Here is a 13,133-nt window from a genome sequence, read left to right as displayed (position 1 = left end):
TCATTAGACATTCTATTGGTTGAATAACTTAACTGATATAATAACTAACATATGAATTCTTTGTGAGATTGTCTCGAGACAGTCTTACTTCAACTGATTTATTTCAAAAGGGTCGCTTTGGAAGCCTAATCTGAGCCCACAGGTGGCAGGCCACACGTATAGCAAAGGAGTCGCGATAGGAAGAGGAGATCAAAGACGGATGGCGATATTATATGCGGTCGTGGCTAGAGGAACCACCGTGCTTTCAGAATTCAGCGCCGTAACCGGAAACATTGGTGCTGTGGCGCGCCGTATCCTCGAGAATATTCCATCCGAAGCTGATGCTCGGCTTTGCTTCTCGCAAGATCGCTATATTTTCCATATTTATAGGGCAGATGGTCTCTCCTTCCTCTGTATGGCCAACGATACCTTCGGCAGTATTTTTCTACACTTTATCTCTCCTATTTGTGTTTGCTTTGTTTTTTTGAAGGTTTGATTATGTCTGTGTTTTTGGTTTCATATTTTCGATTATGATTTCATTGAGGTTTCAAGGGGCTTTATACTTTAGTTTCAATGTTCCCAAGGCACTGTATCATATTTATTCTTCTCTATCCAATTTGACAGTTAATTTGCATCGATTATAGAGGTTGGCATACTATATGGGGTCAATCATTTGGTTGATTGTTAATCTCTTATTTAGTATCGATTGGCAGATCCAATTTATGGCTGCTTGCAGCTTATGCCTCTTTTTTGATGATGGTTTGACATTGTTCTGCTGTTCTTCAGTGATGCTTTAACGTGTGGCATGGATAATTTTGAGCTATAGTTGTGAACATAATCAAACAAAGTAATTTGCTGCAATTTTTAATCACTCAAAAACCCTAAATTCCAATATCATTGTTAATCACTGAGAAAAAAAGACGATACTCATGAAAAAGTGAAACTGTAATTAGTCATTTGGTTGCCTAGTAAAAACTCCATAAATCCCAAAATGATCAAGGATTTGCAATTTATCGGCATAGAACAGCCGGTAATAAGGGCTCACATTATTTTCTTTACACACTAAGTCTACTGTTCTTTTAATCTTTGAAATAAATATGGTCATTGATTTCAGTTCAAATATCTTCATTGGCTTTATAGAATGATGTTATTGCTCAATATTAGAATAGCTGTCTTTAATGAGACTGATGGTCAGACAGAATCATAGAGTTTAGGAGGTGATGTAGATCTGGTCCCTTCTAATCTACAAGCAACTATGAAGCATCTGACACCAAGTTACCATTGATGAACATTGAAGATGTTGTTTTAGATGTTCATTAATTATCTTTAATCTTCCACTAGTTGATAAACTATGCTTTGACTTTGATTATGTTTTTAGTTTTGGACTATTATTCTTTTATATTTATGTTTGCATTTTAAATCTTAGGAATAGAATGTTGAGTAATAGTCCATGTTGGAGCATTTATAGTGTTCTTGGAAAACGACGGTAATTTAATTTGCGATTATTAATCTTGGACAAATTAAACCTATCCCTAAATCCACTCGTGTAACGTGCCCAAACCCCCTATAAACTTCATCTGATTTTCCCTTGACACACCTTAAATAAATAAATCGCAAAATTAAATAAAGCGCAAACCCTTTATATGTTCTTATCACAAGTCCGTCAATGAACTCCAACTCAAATCTCATCTGTCACTTTTCATTAGTCATCCCTATTCCAATTCACAAACTCAATACTCTTCTACCAACCCAAGTCCACATGTCCGTACCTAAAATAACTGCAATAGAAGTTCCCTCACTCACCCTAAATAATGGTTACCTTTACCATTTACCCACAAAATACCTTAGCCCAAATCAAGTGCTTTAAACGCATCAAAGCTAGAGTATACATCACACTCAGAAGTGCAAATCTGGAGTATTGCATTTTTATATAGGGAGAGATGAAAATGCACTTCCTTGTCAACAACGAAGAGCATTGAATGTCAACATCAATTATTCAGATTGGGTAGTTGAGGATTGTTTGCACAAACTTGTTCAAACATAGTGTTATTCTTGAAAAACTATACTTAACTACACAAGTAATTGAAATGTAGGTAGCTTTGTATGTGTATGCTAACTTGTAAATCTTAAGTATCTTAAACAAAATTGTTTAAAGAGCTAATTGGTTTCTATAAACGACTAAATGTTATTCATTCTTTGTGAGTCTAAGGCCCATTTAATTCACGTTTTGACATATGCTCTTACAACAACAATAATTGGTCCACATTGTCTATGTTGGTTTGTTTGTGACCAAATTGAACGATATGGGGTGCGACCCCGCCATACAATGCTTGGAATGGGGTCATTTGTATGGACGTATAGGAGATGTATTGTAATAGAACTCGACCCAGTGAACCCATCCTGCCCATTTATAAGATTGTTCACTCTGAAAACATTGTAAGTAGGTCTCTAGTGCTGTATTTGCAATTTCAGTCTGCTTATCAATTTGAGGGTGGAAAGCGGTGCTTCGTTTGAGAGTTGTTTGCTGCAATCAGAATAGTTCTTGCCAAGAAATGCTCATGAATATCTTGTTGCGATCTAAAATTATTGAGCTCGAGAACCCATGTAGTTCAACTATTTACTTATTGAATTTGGCGTCTAGTGAATGATGTTTGAAGAGAACAAAGTGGGCTTATCTGGTCAGGTGATCTGCGAAATTGTATTCAATCCTTCAAATTTTTGGAGGCCTTCAACGAAGTCTATAGTAATATGTTGTCACACCTGTTATTGGCAATGGGTGTAGCAACCCCAATATTAATTGTATAAAGCGTTAACTTACCGGCATATAATGCATTCTTTTACATGTCAAATGATCTGCCCTCTATACCTTGCCAATACCACCACAACTATTCAAACCGGCAAGAGTTCCCAGCATGTCCCTAACTGGTGATTTGTGGTACTCCAAAAGAAGTACTGGTATAAATGGTGATGACCTTGATAGCACATACCTCCCTTTATAAAATAATTTCCCCTTTTCTAGGGTGAAATAGGTATAGGTACAAGAACGTTCCTCTAAAGCATGGCGAATTCGGGCAAGAGTCTTATCTTTGCGTGCTTCTTCCTCCAAGAAGGACCAATCAATCCCATTGGAACTCTTAATGCTCCTAATTTGAATACTTCTTGAGCTCTAAGCGATAATGCTTCAACCATTGAGTTATTCTTACTCGAATTGTAGATAATCGAGAAATCATACCCAATCAATTTCATCATACGTTGTTTATACTCACATCCTACTTCCCTTTGTTCCAGTATGAATAAGTCAATCTTTTATAGTGAATCTCATCCCTAATAGATAATGTTTACATTTTGGGACATCAAACACTATTTCCATGTGTTCTTTTTCATAAATTGGCTTATTGCTAGCCCTCGTTCCCAAGAACTTGCTAAAATAAACTATACGGTGATCATCCTAGCAGCACTGCCCCCAAACCCATGCGTGAGACGTTTGTTTCCAATATAAAATCCCTTTTAAGTTTGGCATTGCAAGAATAAGAACTTGGGTTATTGCTTGTTGGAAAGTTTAGAATGCCATTTCTGCACTCTTTCCCAATCAAACGCATTTGTTTTTGACTTATTGGTCAAATTTTTTGGCAATACTAGTATATGCCTTGAAGAATCTTCTATAATACCCGGTGAGGCCCAAAAATCCTATGAGCTCTTTGAGGTTCTTAGGTGAGAGCCAAGTCGTGAGTCGTGACTGTCGCCACCCTATTTACTCCTCATTCACACTTTGCTCTGGAAATTTCCAGGCATGCAACACTTGTTTCAGATGCTCAACATGCTCCATTTCATCCCTACTATATAGGAGTATGTCATAAAAAAAAGCTAGAACAAACTTTTTAAGAAAAGGGCGAAAAATGTCGTTCATAAGGGCTTGGAATGTAGAAGGGGCATTGGACAAGCCAAAAGGTATAACCAAGAATTCATAATGTCCCTCATGGGTTTGAAAGGTTGTTTTGTGTATGTCTTGGGTTTTCATGTGTATCTGATGATATCATGGGTAAGGTTGTTTTGTGTATGTCTTGGGTTTTCATGTGTATCTGATGATAACTTGATTTATGATCGAGTTTAGTAAAAGTTGAGGAACCATAGAGTTCATCTAACTATTCTTCAATGGTCTGTATGAGTTACTAGGTATTATCACGCACTGTCGCCTTAATCAAGGTTGTATCTATAGTCCACGCAAAATCTTTAAGACCCGTCTTTTTTTTTACGAAATGACTTGGGCTTGAAAACAGGATAGTGAAGGGCTGAATGATTTCGGCCTTAAGCATATCTTAAATCATCCATTCTACTATGGGGGTAGCAAAATGGTCTCACGTTTATGGGATTGTTTCAATCTTTAAGGGTAATTTGGTGGTCATAGGATCTTTGTGGACGTAAGTCAAGAATGGGTTGAAAGACTTTTTGGTAATTGTCTATGGTTATCTTTAAAAAGCTTGTAGATTTTACTTCTGGTTAGGTTCCTCTAGTCTGTTGCATTCAATCTATACACATCCTCCCTCCATTCGAATCTCCCCCAACATTCCCTTCAATGAGACCTTGCCCTTTCAATGAAATATCTCCCACCAATACACCTCTCTGTCATGCCATACAAAGTTCATATTTTAGGTTTTCCAATTGGTCGTGACTGGTCCCAATTTCTCCCATGGTCCCACCACTAAATTCCTAAATGATATTAGAGTTTTCAATTTGGAGTGAAATGAAGTCTTCTACTAAATCTAGCCCTTGTAACTATAACTTCAGTCCATTGCATAACTCCCGTCCTAAAATTTCCTCACCATTTCCTATGACAACCCCATATCTTTCACATTCTTCACATGGTATTCTCAATTTTGAACAACAAAGGTTGAAATAAAATTATTTGTAGCCCCGGATCAATCATCACAATGACCTTCTTTTCCCCATTCTTTCTACAAAATTAATAGTGTTTGAGTTTGTAATCCCCATTACTGAATTTAATAATATTTTCATCTATTCACCCATATCTTCCCTGGTCTCTTCTTCCTCCCCCTATCCCTCTTGTTCCTCATCATCCTCTACTCATATCAAAATACTGAGTTCCTTCTTGCTACATTTATGATTTAATGACCATTTACCATCACATCGGAAGCACAACCCTCTTTCACGCTTTTTTCGAACTTATCTTATGGTAAGTCTTAGAGAATCGCCATGGCTATGTAGGAGCTTTGATTAGGTCAATATCTATGTTAGTCAGATCCTCCGTTTTTGCTGCTCACCGGTGTTCGGTACAGCCAATACGGATACTGGTGCTGGATACATGCCCGATACGCCAGATTGCACAAGAGTACGACGCCATTTCGCAAACCCATTTGTCATTCTCACTTTCTCCATTAAAGCTTGTGAAGAAGATTAACGGAGGGGATACTTGTGAAGAAGATGAAGAGAAAATACAGAGAAAGGGCAAAATACAATGAAAAAGACGAGATGAAGAAGAAAAATAAAGAAAAAAATTGAAAAGAAAAAATAAACTTACCTTTAGTTTCATAGTGAAGGAGCAAAGGAAAAGGCAGTGTCACAGGATTTGGTGGTTTTACCCACGAATCACGATTCGGTTCGCTCGGCTCGAATCGGGATTTGTTCGCCGGTTGAATTTCTGATGGGAGTGAATCAGTTTCCGGCTACCTTAAATGAGAAAGGAGTGTAGCATGAAGAAGAAATCGTTGCTAAATGTTTTAGGATTTGCTCTTCAAAAAGATATTGTGAAAAAAATAAGATAAGAGAACAACGGGAAGAAGAAATTGAAACATAAAAGGACATCTTACATGATGAATCAGTATAAATGATTTGAGACTACATACAATTTGAAGATTATTCCGCCATTGAAGGCCTTTTTTAAGCTTAAGCTACTTGAGGGGGATTGTCCACTATTTCTAGTAGGAAGAAGAAAAAGCTAAATACTAAGGAAAGGGAAAAAGAGTGAAAGTAAGGGACGCATAGTGTTTCCAGTTTCCACATTCTAGAAAGATGTGAAAAAAAGTGAAAGTACTTTTGTGACTCTTTTTCTTCTTCTGTTTCCCCTAAAATCGCCATGATTAGGCGACTCTTCATTTCGGCCTCGAAATTCTGTGAGGATCAGAGTCCTCTCTCTAATAATTTCATGGGCAAGGTTCTTCTCGGTGTTATCCTATTTTCTTGACATTCTTTCGAGATCTTGCTCAATCTGCTGTTATTGGTTAGTAGGATTCACCATTGGATCGGTATAGCTTTGATACCAGTTCTGATAGATGGAGATTTAAGTTGGCTATTTTGAAAATAAAAGACAAGAAAATCAGAAAAGCAGTAGTCTTTGCGGCTACATATTCCTGATACTATAACTTTGGGCAAAAAATGTTGAAACCTTTTCATATTACAGTAAGGCTATATGTAGTAGTAAAGCCTAACAAATATAACCACTTTTTAATATTGTCCAGGTGGTATAACTAACAATCCAGCTGGCATGACTATTCTTTATTCTTTTTTTATCACGCCTCTTATAGGTTTTCAGTTGTGTCTCCTTCATAGCTGTCGTGACATTATGTAACCTCCTAAGGAGTAGATTAAGGGAGTTAATTCAACTTAGGGGGTTAAGGGGTTGTTTGGACGCCTAAAAAAACTAAGGATCGGATTGTTTGCTTTGTTTTATTTCCTAGAAATAGCTTAGGTTGTAATAGAATACTCATGGTGAAGAAGTTATGAAATATTAGAAATTTGGTTGCTACCTAGTCTTTTTCCCTTTGTTCTAGGGTTAGAAGAGTTTGTAACTCTTCTTGCTTGTTCATGGTGGCGCATGGCTGTTCATAGGCCTTTATTTATTTGTATCATTGGAAATTAGAGTTGCTAATTATCCTTCATTCATAACCATAATTTTTCTATGTGTTCAAGTTGTGGTGCAATCTGTATCAACAAGAACACATACAGTCATTTATCATTTATTTCTAAACTCCTCTCTTTCAACACACAATTATTATATTTGTTCATAAGATTATCTATTCATATTTCTACTTGTTCCTTATTGTGGTATGACTTTTGGTTCAATTACCTTCATTTCATAAACATTGCGTACTTGTTCTGAGCTGTGGTGTAACTGCATCAACAAAGAACAATTGCATTCATTTCCATTCCTTTTCTTATTTTTTCCATTTACCTTACAAACATTTTTTCCCAAAACAACTACATTCCATAACACACTGTATAAATCCATATCCATGAAAAGAAGATCACAAATCAACAAACATTTCCTTGCAAACATCTCTCATTCTCATAGGACATATTTGCTTCAATCATCAAATTGTTATAACCTTTATAATGTTGTTTGTAACCATGGGTTTCTAGCTAACGTACAACAATCACATCAAAAAAGGCTATGATGGACGCTGAAGGTCTTTATGAATTGGACTTGCTTTTTATTAGTTAGTTTTCTGATGTTCAAGATATATGCCCTTTGTTTTAGATTATTCTACTTTTAATGAGCCATCTTCTTTATTTTGCCTTGTATTTATTCTTTTTGCCTTTTTTTTTTATGTACTTGTATGTTTAACCCTGTGATGGTGTAGCCACTCTAGGAAGGATCCTCATTTTACTGTTTATGTGTATAGTCTTGGAAGTCTTTACTTATTTGTCCTTTTGTTATTTGGTAGGACGTATCCCATTCTCGTATTTGGAGGAGATTCATATGAGATTCATGAAAAACTATGGGAAAATAGCGCAATATGCTCCTGCTTACGCTGTTAATGATGAGTTCTCTAGAGTTTTGCATCAGCAAATGGAGTTTTTCTCCAGCAACCCTTCTGCGGACACTATCAATCGTGTTAGGGGAGAAGTCAATGAGGCAAGTTTCTTTTAGGCGTTATCTTTTCATACAGGCTAAGCTTCTTTCTCCTTTGTCTTTAATACTTTGGTACGTGGGCTTTTTATGTTTGCTCATCATCATGAATATGCTCTCTTTTTATTGCATCCTATGGACGACACCTGCTATGCAAAAGATTGTGCTAGCTCTTGGCAGTGAATGGTCTACCATTAGTATTTGTTTTACTTGGTTGACTGAACTATTATGATCTGCAACCATATTGTTTTGCGGTATCCTTAAAATTAGAATAGTATCATTTAAGAAATTCATGTTATCCTTTTCTCTTTCTGTGATATATGTTATGTTTCATGTAGCGGATTCCATATGGGATTAACGCTTGGGATTTTAGATTAAACAATTTGATTTTTGCTCTTTCACCATGTTTTTTTCTCTCTGAATATGAAACCAAATACTATCAATTTAAACGTTTTGGATGCGTCTCAATGTTATTTTCAAATTATCGAAAGTTGAAAATAATAGATATTACTGATCAAATTTGGGTTTTGGCAATTGTGTCGGTCAAATGTACTTCATATAAAGAACGGAGGAAATTAAGTTGACTCTTACATGATCACCATAAGAAAGGCCTCAACGCCCTGATTTTTTTTTGGGCGGGGGGAGAGGGGTGGTGTGACACAAATATTTTCAATTATATATATATATATATATATATATATATATATATATATATATATATATATATATATATATATATATATTCAAATATAGGTTAGGCTTACCTAGAATAGCTACACACTTCGGTTGTCATATTCTTTTATTCAACGGCCACTCATTACCTTGCTAATATTTTAGTGGTTGACTGCTTCTTTTTTTTTTTTCAATTTTTTTTTTTGGTTTCTAGATAGTGAGAATTGTTGGTTTTTATTTTATATTTTTTTGAAAGAATTAATATTATGAATTTTGTTGATTTTCTGTGTTTTTTCTTGTTCAATTTTTATTGAGTAAATTACTGCTTTTTATATTTGAGAAAATTAGTACTACGTCAATCGTCACTTAAAAAATACCGTGACACTGTGTTTCTAGGATCCGTATTTTAATTTTCGCTCAAGTTCCCTAAAATGTCCTAGACCGCCATTAAGTATGCAGCAGTTGTGTTAGTAAGATATTGTTTCCCTTTTCTGACTATATTCTGAAAATTTCAGATTCGGACTATCATGGTAGAAAATATTGAAAAGATACTGGAGAGAGGTGACAGAATCGAGCTTCTTGTAGATAAAACTGCAACAATGCAGGATAGTGCTTTCCATTTCAGGAAACAGTCAAAACGCCTTCGTCGTGCCCTTTGGATGAAAAACGCCAAGTTATTGTAAGATTCAATCGCCTCTTAATTTAGTTTTCTATTGTTTTAAGATCTAACTAGTTTTTGGACTTGGGTGATTCCTTTAGTTATTGCATGGATAACAATGGTTCCCCCTGTCTGTTATCTTGATGATAGTTGCCGTAATTCTGCATGTGTTCGGATGGTATGCTTAAAGCTGTAAATTTAATTATAAACTTTACATACTATGGAATATAATACAACTAGCAATCAAATAATTAAATTAACATGTCTGATACATGATTAAACAAAAGATAATACATGTACAGTGTACATGTATTATCTCTTGTTTGATCCTGTATCAGATTTGTTAATTTAACTATGTCATGTATCATTTTCCATAATATGTAAAATTTAACCTCGCAGAGATGAACAAATAGATTAAAATCAGCGCAACTGAATGTGTAATAAAATCAATCCACATCTTTATGTGATTATATTTTTTTTTAGTTAGAAAATCTTGAAAGTGTGTGAAATAGATAAAACTGATGGGTTAAAGTAATGATGGGTTATAGTAAGGGAGTAACCAAAATTTGCGACCTTTTTCTAAAAGGAGATGAGAGTGGCATACATACTGGCCTGGAAGGATATATATGTTGCAAATGGTTTTTTGTTAACTCCTGCACGTGACCGTCTTATGGTGAGACCACTCATACAAGAGTAGCCCAATAGGCTCAATTTCAATTTTTTTTTAATTACAATACACGATCACTAAAATTTTCAATTTAAGGTCATATGCCTTTAAAGTCAAAATTGGCGCCTTTAAAAGTTAGAATTGATCATTTATAATTTATTACTTAAAGGTCGAAATGGACTACTTTGAGATTATAATTGATCCCTTTAAGGTTACAATGAACCCCTTCAAAATTTTAAGTTATTATTGATGACTTATAATTTAGCATTATAAGTTTTAAATGATTACTTAGGTTGTAATTGATCATTTTTAAACTTATTAGTTATCAACTTAAAGATGTCTGCTCTAAAATTATAGTAGATCACTTTATATATAGTTTATCAGTTCACTTTAAAGTCAAAACTCATCATTTTAAAGGTCATAATTGATCCATTTAAGATTATGTATCAAAATTGGTCTCTGTAAGGTTAAAATTTGATCACTATAGGTCAAAATTAATCACTTTAAAAGACCATAATTTATTCATTCAAGGTTATATACTTTAAATTGAAATTGATCACTTTAAGGTTAGAATTTCACTAATATGTCAAAATTGATCACAACTGCAGCCATAAAACAACCAAAAAACCACCAGATTGAAAATAGGTTAGCCCGTATGTGTTTGGTCTCACTATGAGACAATCTTTCATGATAGTTGTGTTCTGTTAATTGTTTAGATTTGAACTTATGGGCCTCAATTGTTTTAAAAGTATACCGTTGCTCAAGCTTTACGTTAGTACAACCAATATACTGGTTTTAGCGCTCAAATTTTACATTATATTTCAACTCTATTGCAGGGTTTGGCTGACGTGCTTGCTAGTTGTGCTACTCTACGTTATAATTGCTGCTTGTTGTGGAGGTCTAACTCTGCCGAATTGTAGATCGTAGTTGTTTGGTGGTATCAATTCTTCTGAGTTCAGTACTACTTATCGACAGAGGTTCTTCGGAGGTGATTCGGTGTGACCCTGCATGTTCCTTCTGATTGTCGAGGCTTGTTGCTTCAACGGTTGAGGATAATGTATCAATGTGTCTGAAGTATTTAATCCTATGCACAACGTGATGACCTTTTATTCTGTGAATATGGATTTAATTCTGTGCAGTTATGTACTTATGTAAATCCCTTAATAATGTCGAGCATCATTGGCTTATTTAAGGTTGTCACTTGTCAGTTTTTGGGTTGATGAATGTATACGTTTTAGTGATTTGGCTTCGAGAAAGCTTTAGGCTTAGAAGTTAATTTGTTTTCATGCTCAAGATGGCCCATATTGATATTTAGGCTTTGTCATCGTCTTTTTTTCATGATTGTGGATTTTTTCCCAAAGATATGATGCTTGTTATTGTCATAACTCATAATTTCTCGTATGCCATGAAGAAAAATAGAAAAAGGAAGTGCATGGGGTGCCCCATGAATTGATCTAAAGCTTGAATCTTTGATTTCACCTTTTAATCGAACCTAATTTGATCCGACTTACAATTGGATTTATAGTTATGTAAAATCCAATGTGGACACAAAACCCAATTTGAAACCAACCCTAATCACCTGACTCGAGATCAATTCGATGACTCGAATGAACACCTCTACTTCCAACAAACAAATAATCAAAGGTAGTTTGGTGTTTTATGCCTAGTTTAGGAAGTTTCTAGATTCGTATCTCAAGTTTTTGTTTTGGTTTTGGGTGCTGGGAAGAAAGAAGAGAAGGGTGATAATATGTTTGTATGTGAAGTTTGATTCTTTTAGGTTTGATTTAGTTTGATTAAAGGATAGGATCGATGTTTCATTTGAAATTTTTTATTTTAGAATAAAGGTTGGATCTTTTATGGTAGGAATATAGGCAGGAATGATAATGGGTTGGACTCGGATCAAATTATCTATTTGTCGACTTTACACTGGATTAAATTCAGATTATATTTTTCAGTCCATCTCTACGTGGAGTCATTTTATGCATCTCCAACTTTGCTCCGACTCAAACTCTCGAACCTTCAATGGAGTTTAGATTATTGTCCAATTTTATTCTTATCGATATTATGCTAATGATTTACAAGTATAAAAAAACCAATAAAGTAGTTTTTCAAATAAAACTTAACAATGAAAGTATGCCGTTCAAAATCTAGAATCACAATTGGAATTGTAAGAATCATAGAGAATCGTACAGTTATAACTAGAAATGTACAATTCTATCGATTCTACACGATTCTAAAAACATCCACAAAAATGCTAAATTGGGCCTTAACCTACTCAATCAACTATATTTCTGGACCCTAATTTATATATGTATTTTTTTCTAACAATTTAATTGAGACTCTTGACCATAATATGACTATTTTATGAATAACAAGCGTGGGAGCTGGGACTCTTAGATCTGGGACTTAATGATGTCTCGGAGAAGGAATCTAGATCTTGCTTGATTTTGTCCCCAACTCTTTGCAGGGCCACTAGAGGGTCCGACTGAATGATGTCTCGGACCAGGAATCAAGACTTAGCTTGATTTTTACCCAACTCTCTGTAGAGCCAATAGGGGATCCGACTTATGATGTCTCGGTCCAGGAATCAAGACTCGGCTTGATTTTGTTCCGAACTATCTGTACGGCTAGGCATGGCCATGGTCCGAGTTGGGCCGGTTCCGTTCCGGTTCCATTCGGTTCCGGTTCCACCCGGTTCCGGGCGGTTCCAAACGGTTCCTTGGCGGTTCATGAGGCGGTTCCGGCGGTTCCAATTCACGGGACGGGCGGGTCGGACCATCGGTTCCATTTTTATTTTTTCTTTAAATATTTATATAATATAAAAATACTATAATATTGCGGACGTACCTTTGATGATTACTTGATTATTAGCCAAATTCATTGCTTGTCAAATTGTCATCGTTATTAAAATATTTACTAAAAAGAATGAAAAAAATAAATTAATAAGAAACGAATCAATAATAATATCGATAAAGGTGATTAATAAAAAAAGAGGGAGAAAATGGACTTGAACCTAGTACCCAAAAGAATACTAAGCTGCCTACGTATTCCGAAGGAATCAAAGCCCACGTAGTTCTTTGTCATACCTTTTATTTTTAGTTGTTGAATGTTGATTTATCGTTGTCCGATTGATCCTATTCGTCTTCGTCATCATCATCTGGTTGGTTAGATGCTTCCGCTGACTCTCCTCCTGACGATGATGCAGATGTATCCATCATCATCCATGGATCATCATCATCATCTTGATCATCATCATTCCTTAGTCCTTGTGTTCGAATCTCCGCTTGATCCCA

The 13,133-nt window shown here is 35.3% G+C and overlaps 1 protein-coding gene across 1 annotated transcript in view; it reads left to right on the top strand.

The window, feature by feature from the left end:
- LOC130812720 (vesicle-associated membrane protein 714) overlaps positions 1 to 11,133 on the top strand; it is an 11,137-nt gene extending 4 nt beyond the window's left edge. Inside the window, exons 1-4 of the mRNA XM_057678293.1 lie at positions 1 to 416; positions 7,659 to 7,849; positions 9,031 to 9,194; positions 10,677 to 11,133. The exon at positions 1 to 416 is cut by the window's left edge and continues 4 nt beyond it. Coding sequence (XP_057534276.1) covers positions 200 to 416; positions 7,659 to 7,849; positions 9,031 to 9,194; positions 10,677 to 10,767 — 663 coding nt within the window. The 5' untranslated portion in view covers positions 1 to 199 and the 3' untranslated portion in view covers positions 10,768 to 11,133. The remainder of the gene's footprint in view (positions 417 to 7,658; positions 7,850 to 9,030; positions 9,195 to 10,676) is intronic.
- Positions 11,134 to 13,133: the final 2,000 nt, after the last annotated feature.

Source organism: Amaranthus tricolor, chromosome 5 (genome assembly GCF_026212465.1).
Source record: "Amaranthus tricolor cultivar Red isolate AtriRed21 chromosome 5, ASM2621246v1, whole genome shotgun sequence".
Taxonomy (NCBI): Eukaryota; Viridiplantae; Streptophyta; class Magnoliopsida; order Caryophyllales; family Amaranthaceae; genus Amaranthus; species Amaranthus tricolor.
Note: the sequence above shows the minus strand (reverse complement) of the source record. Positions and strands in the feature narration are given on the sequence as shown.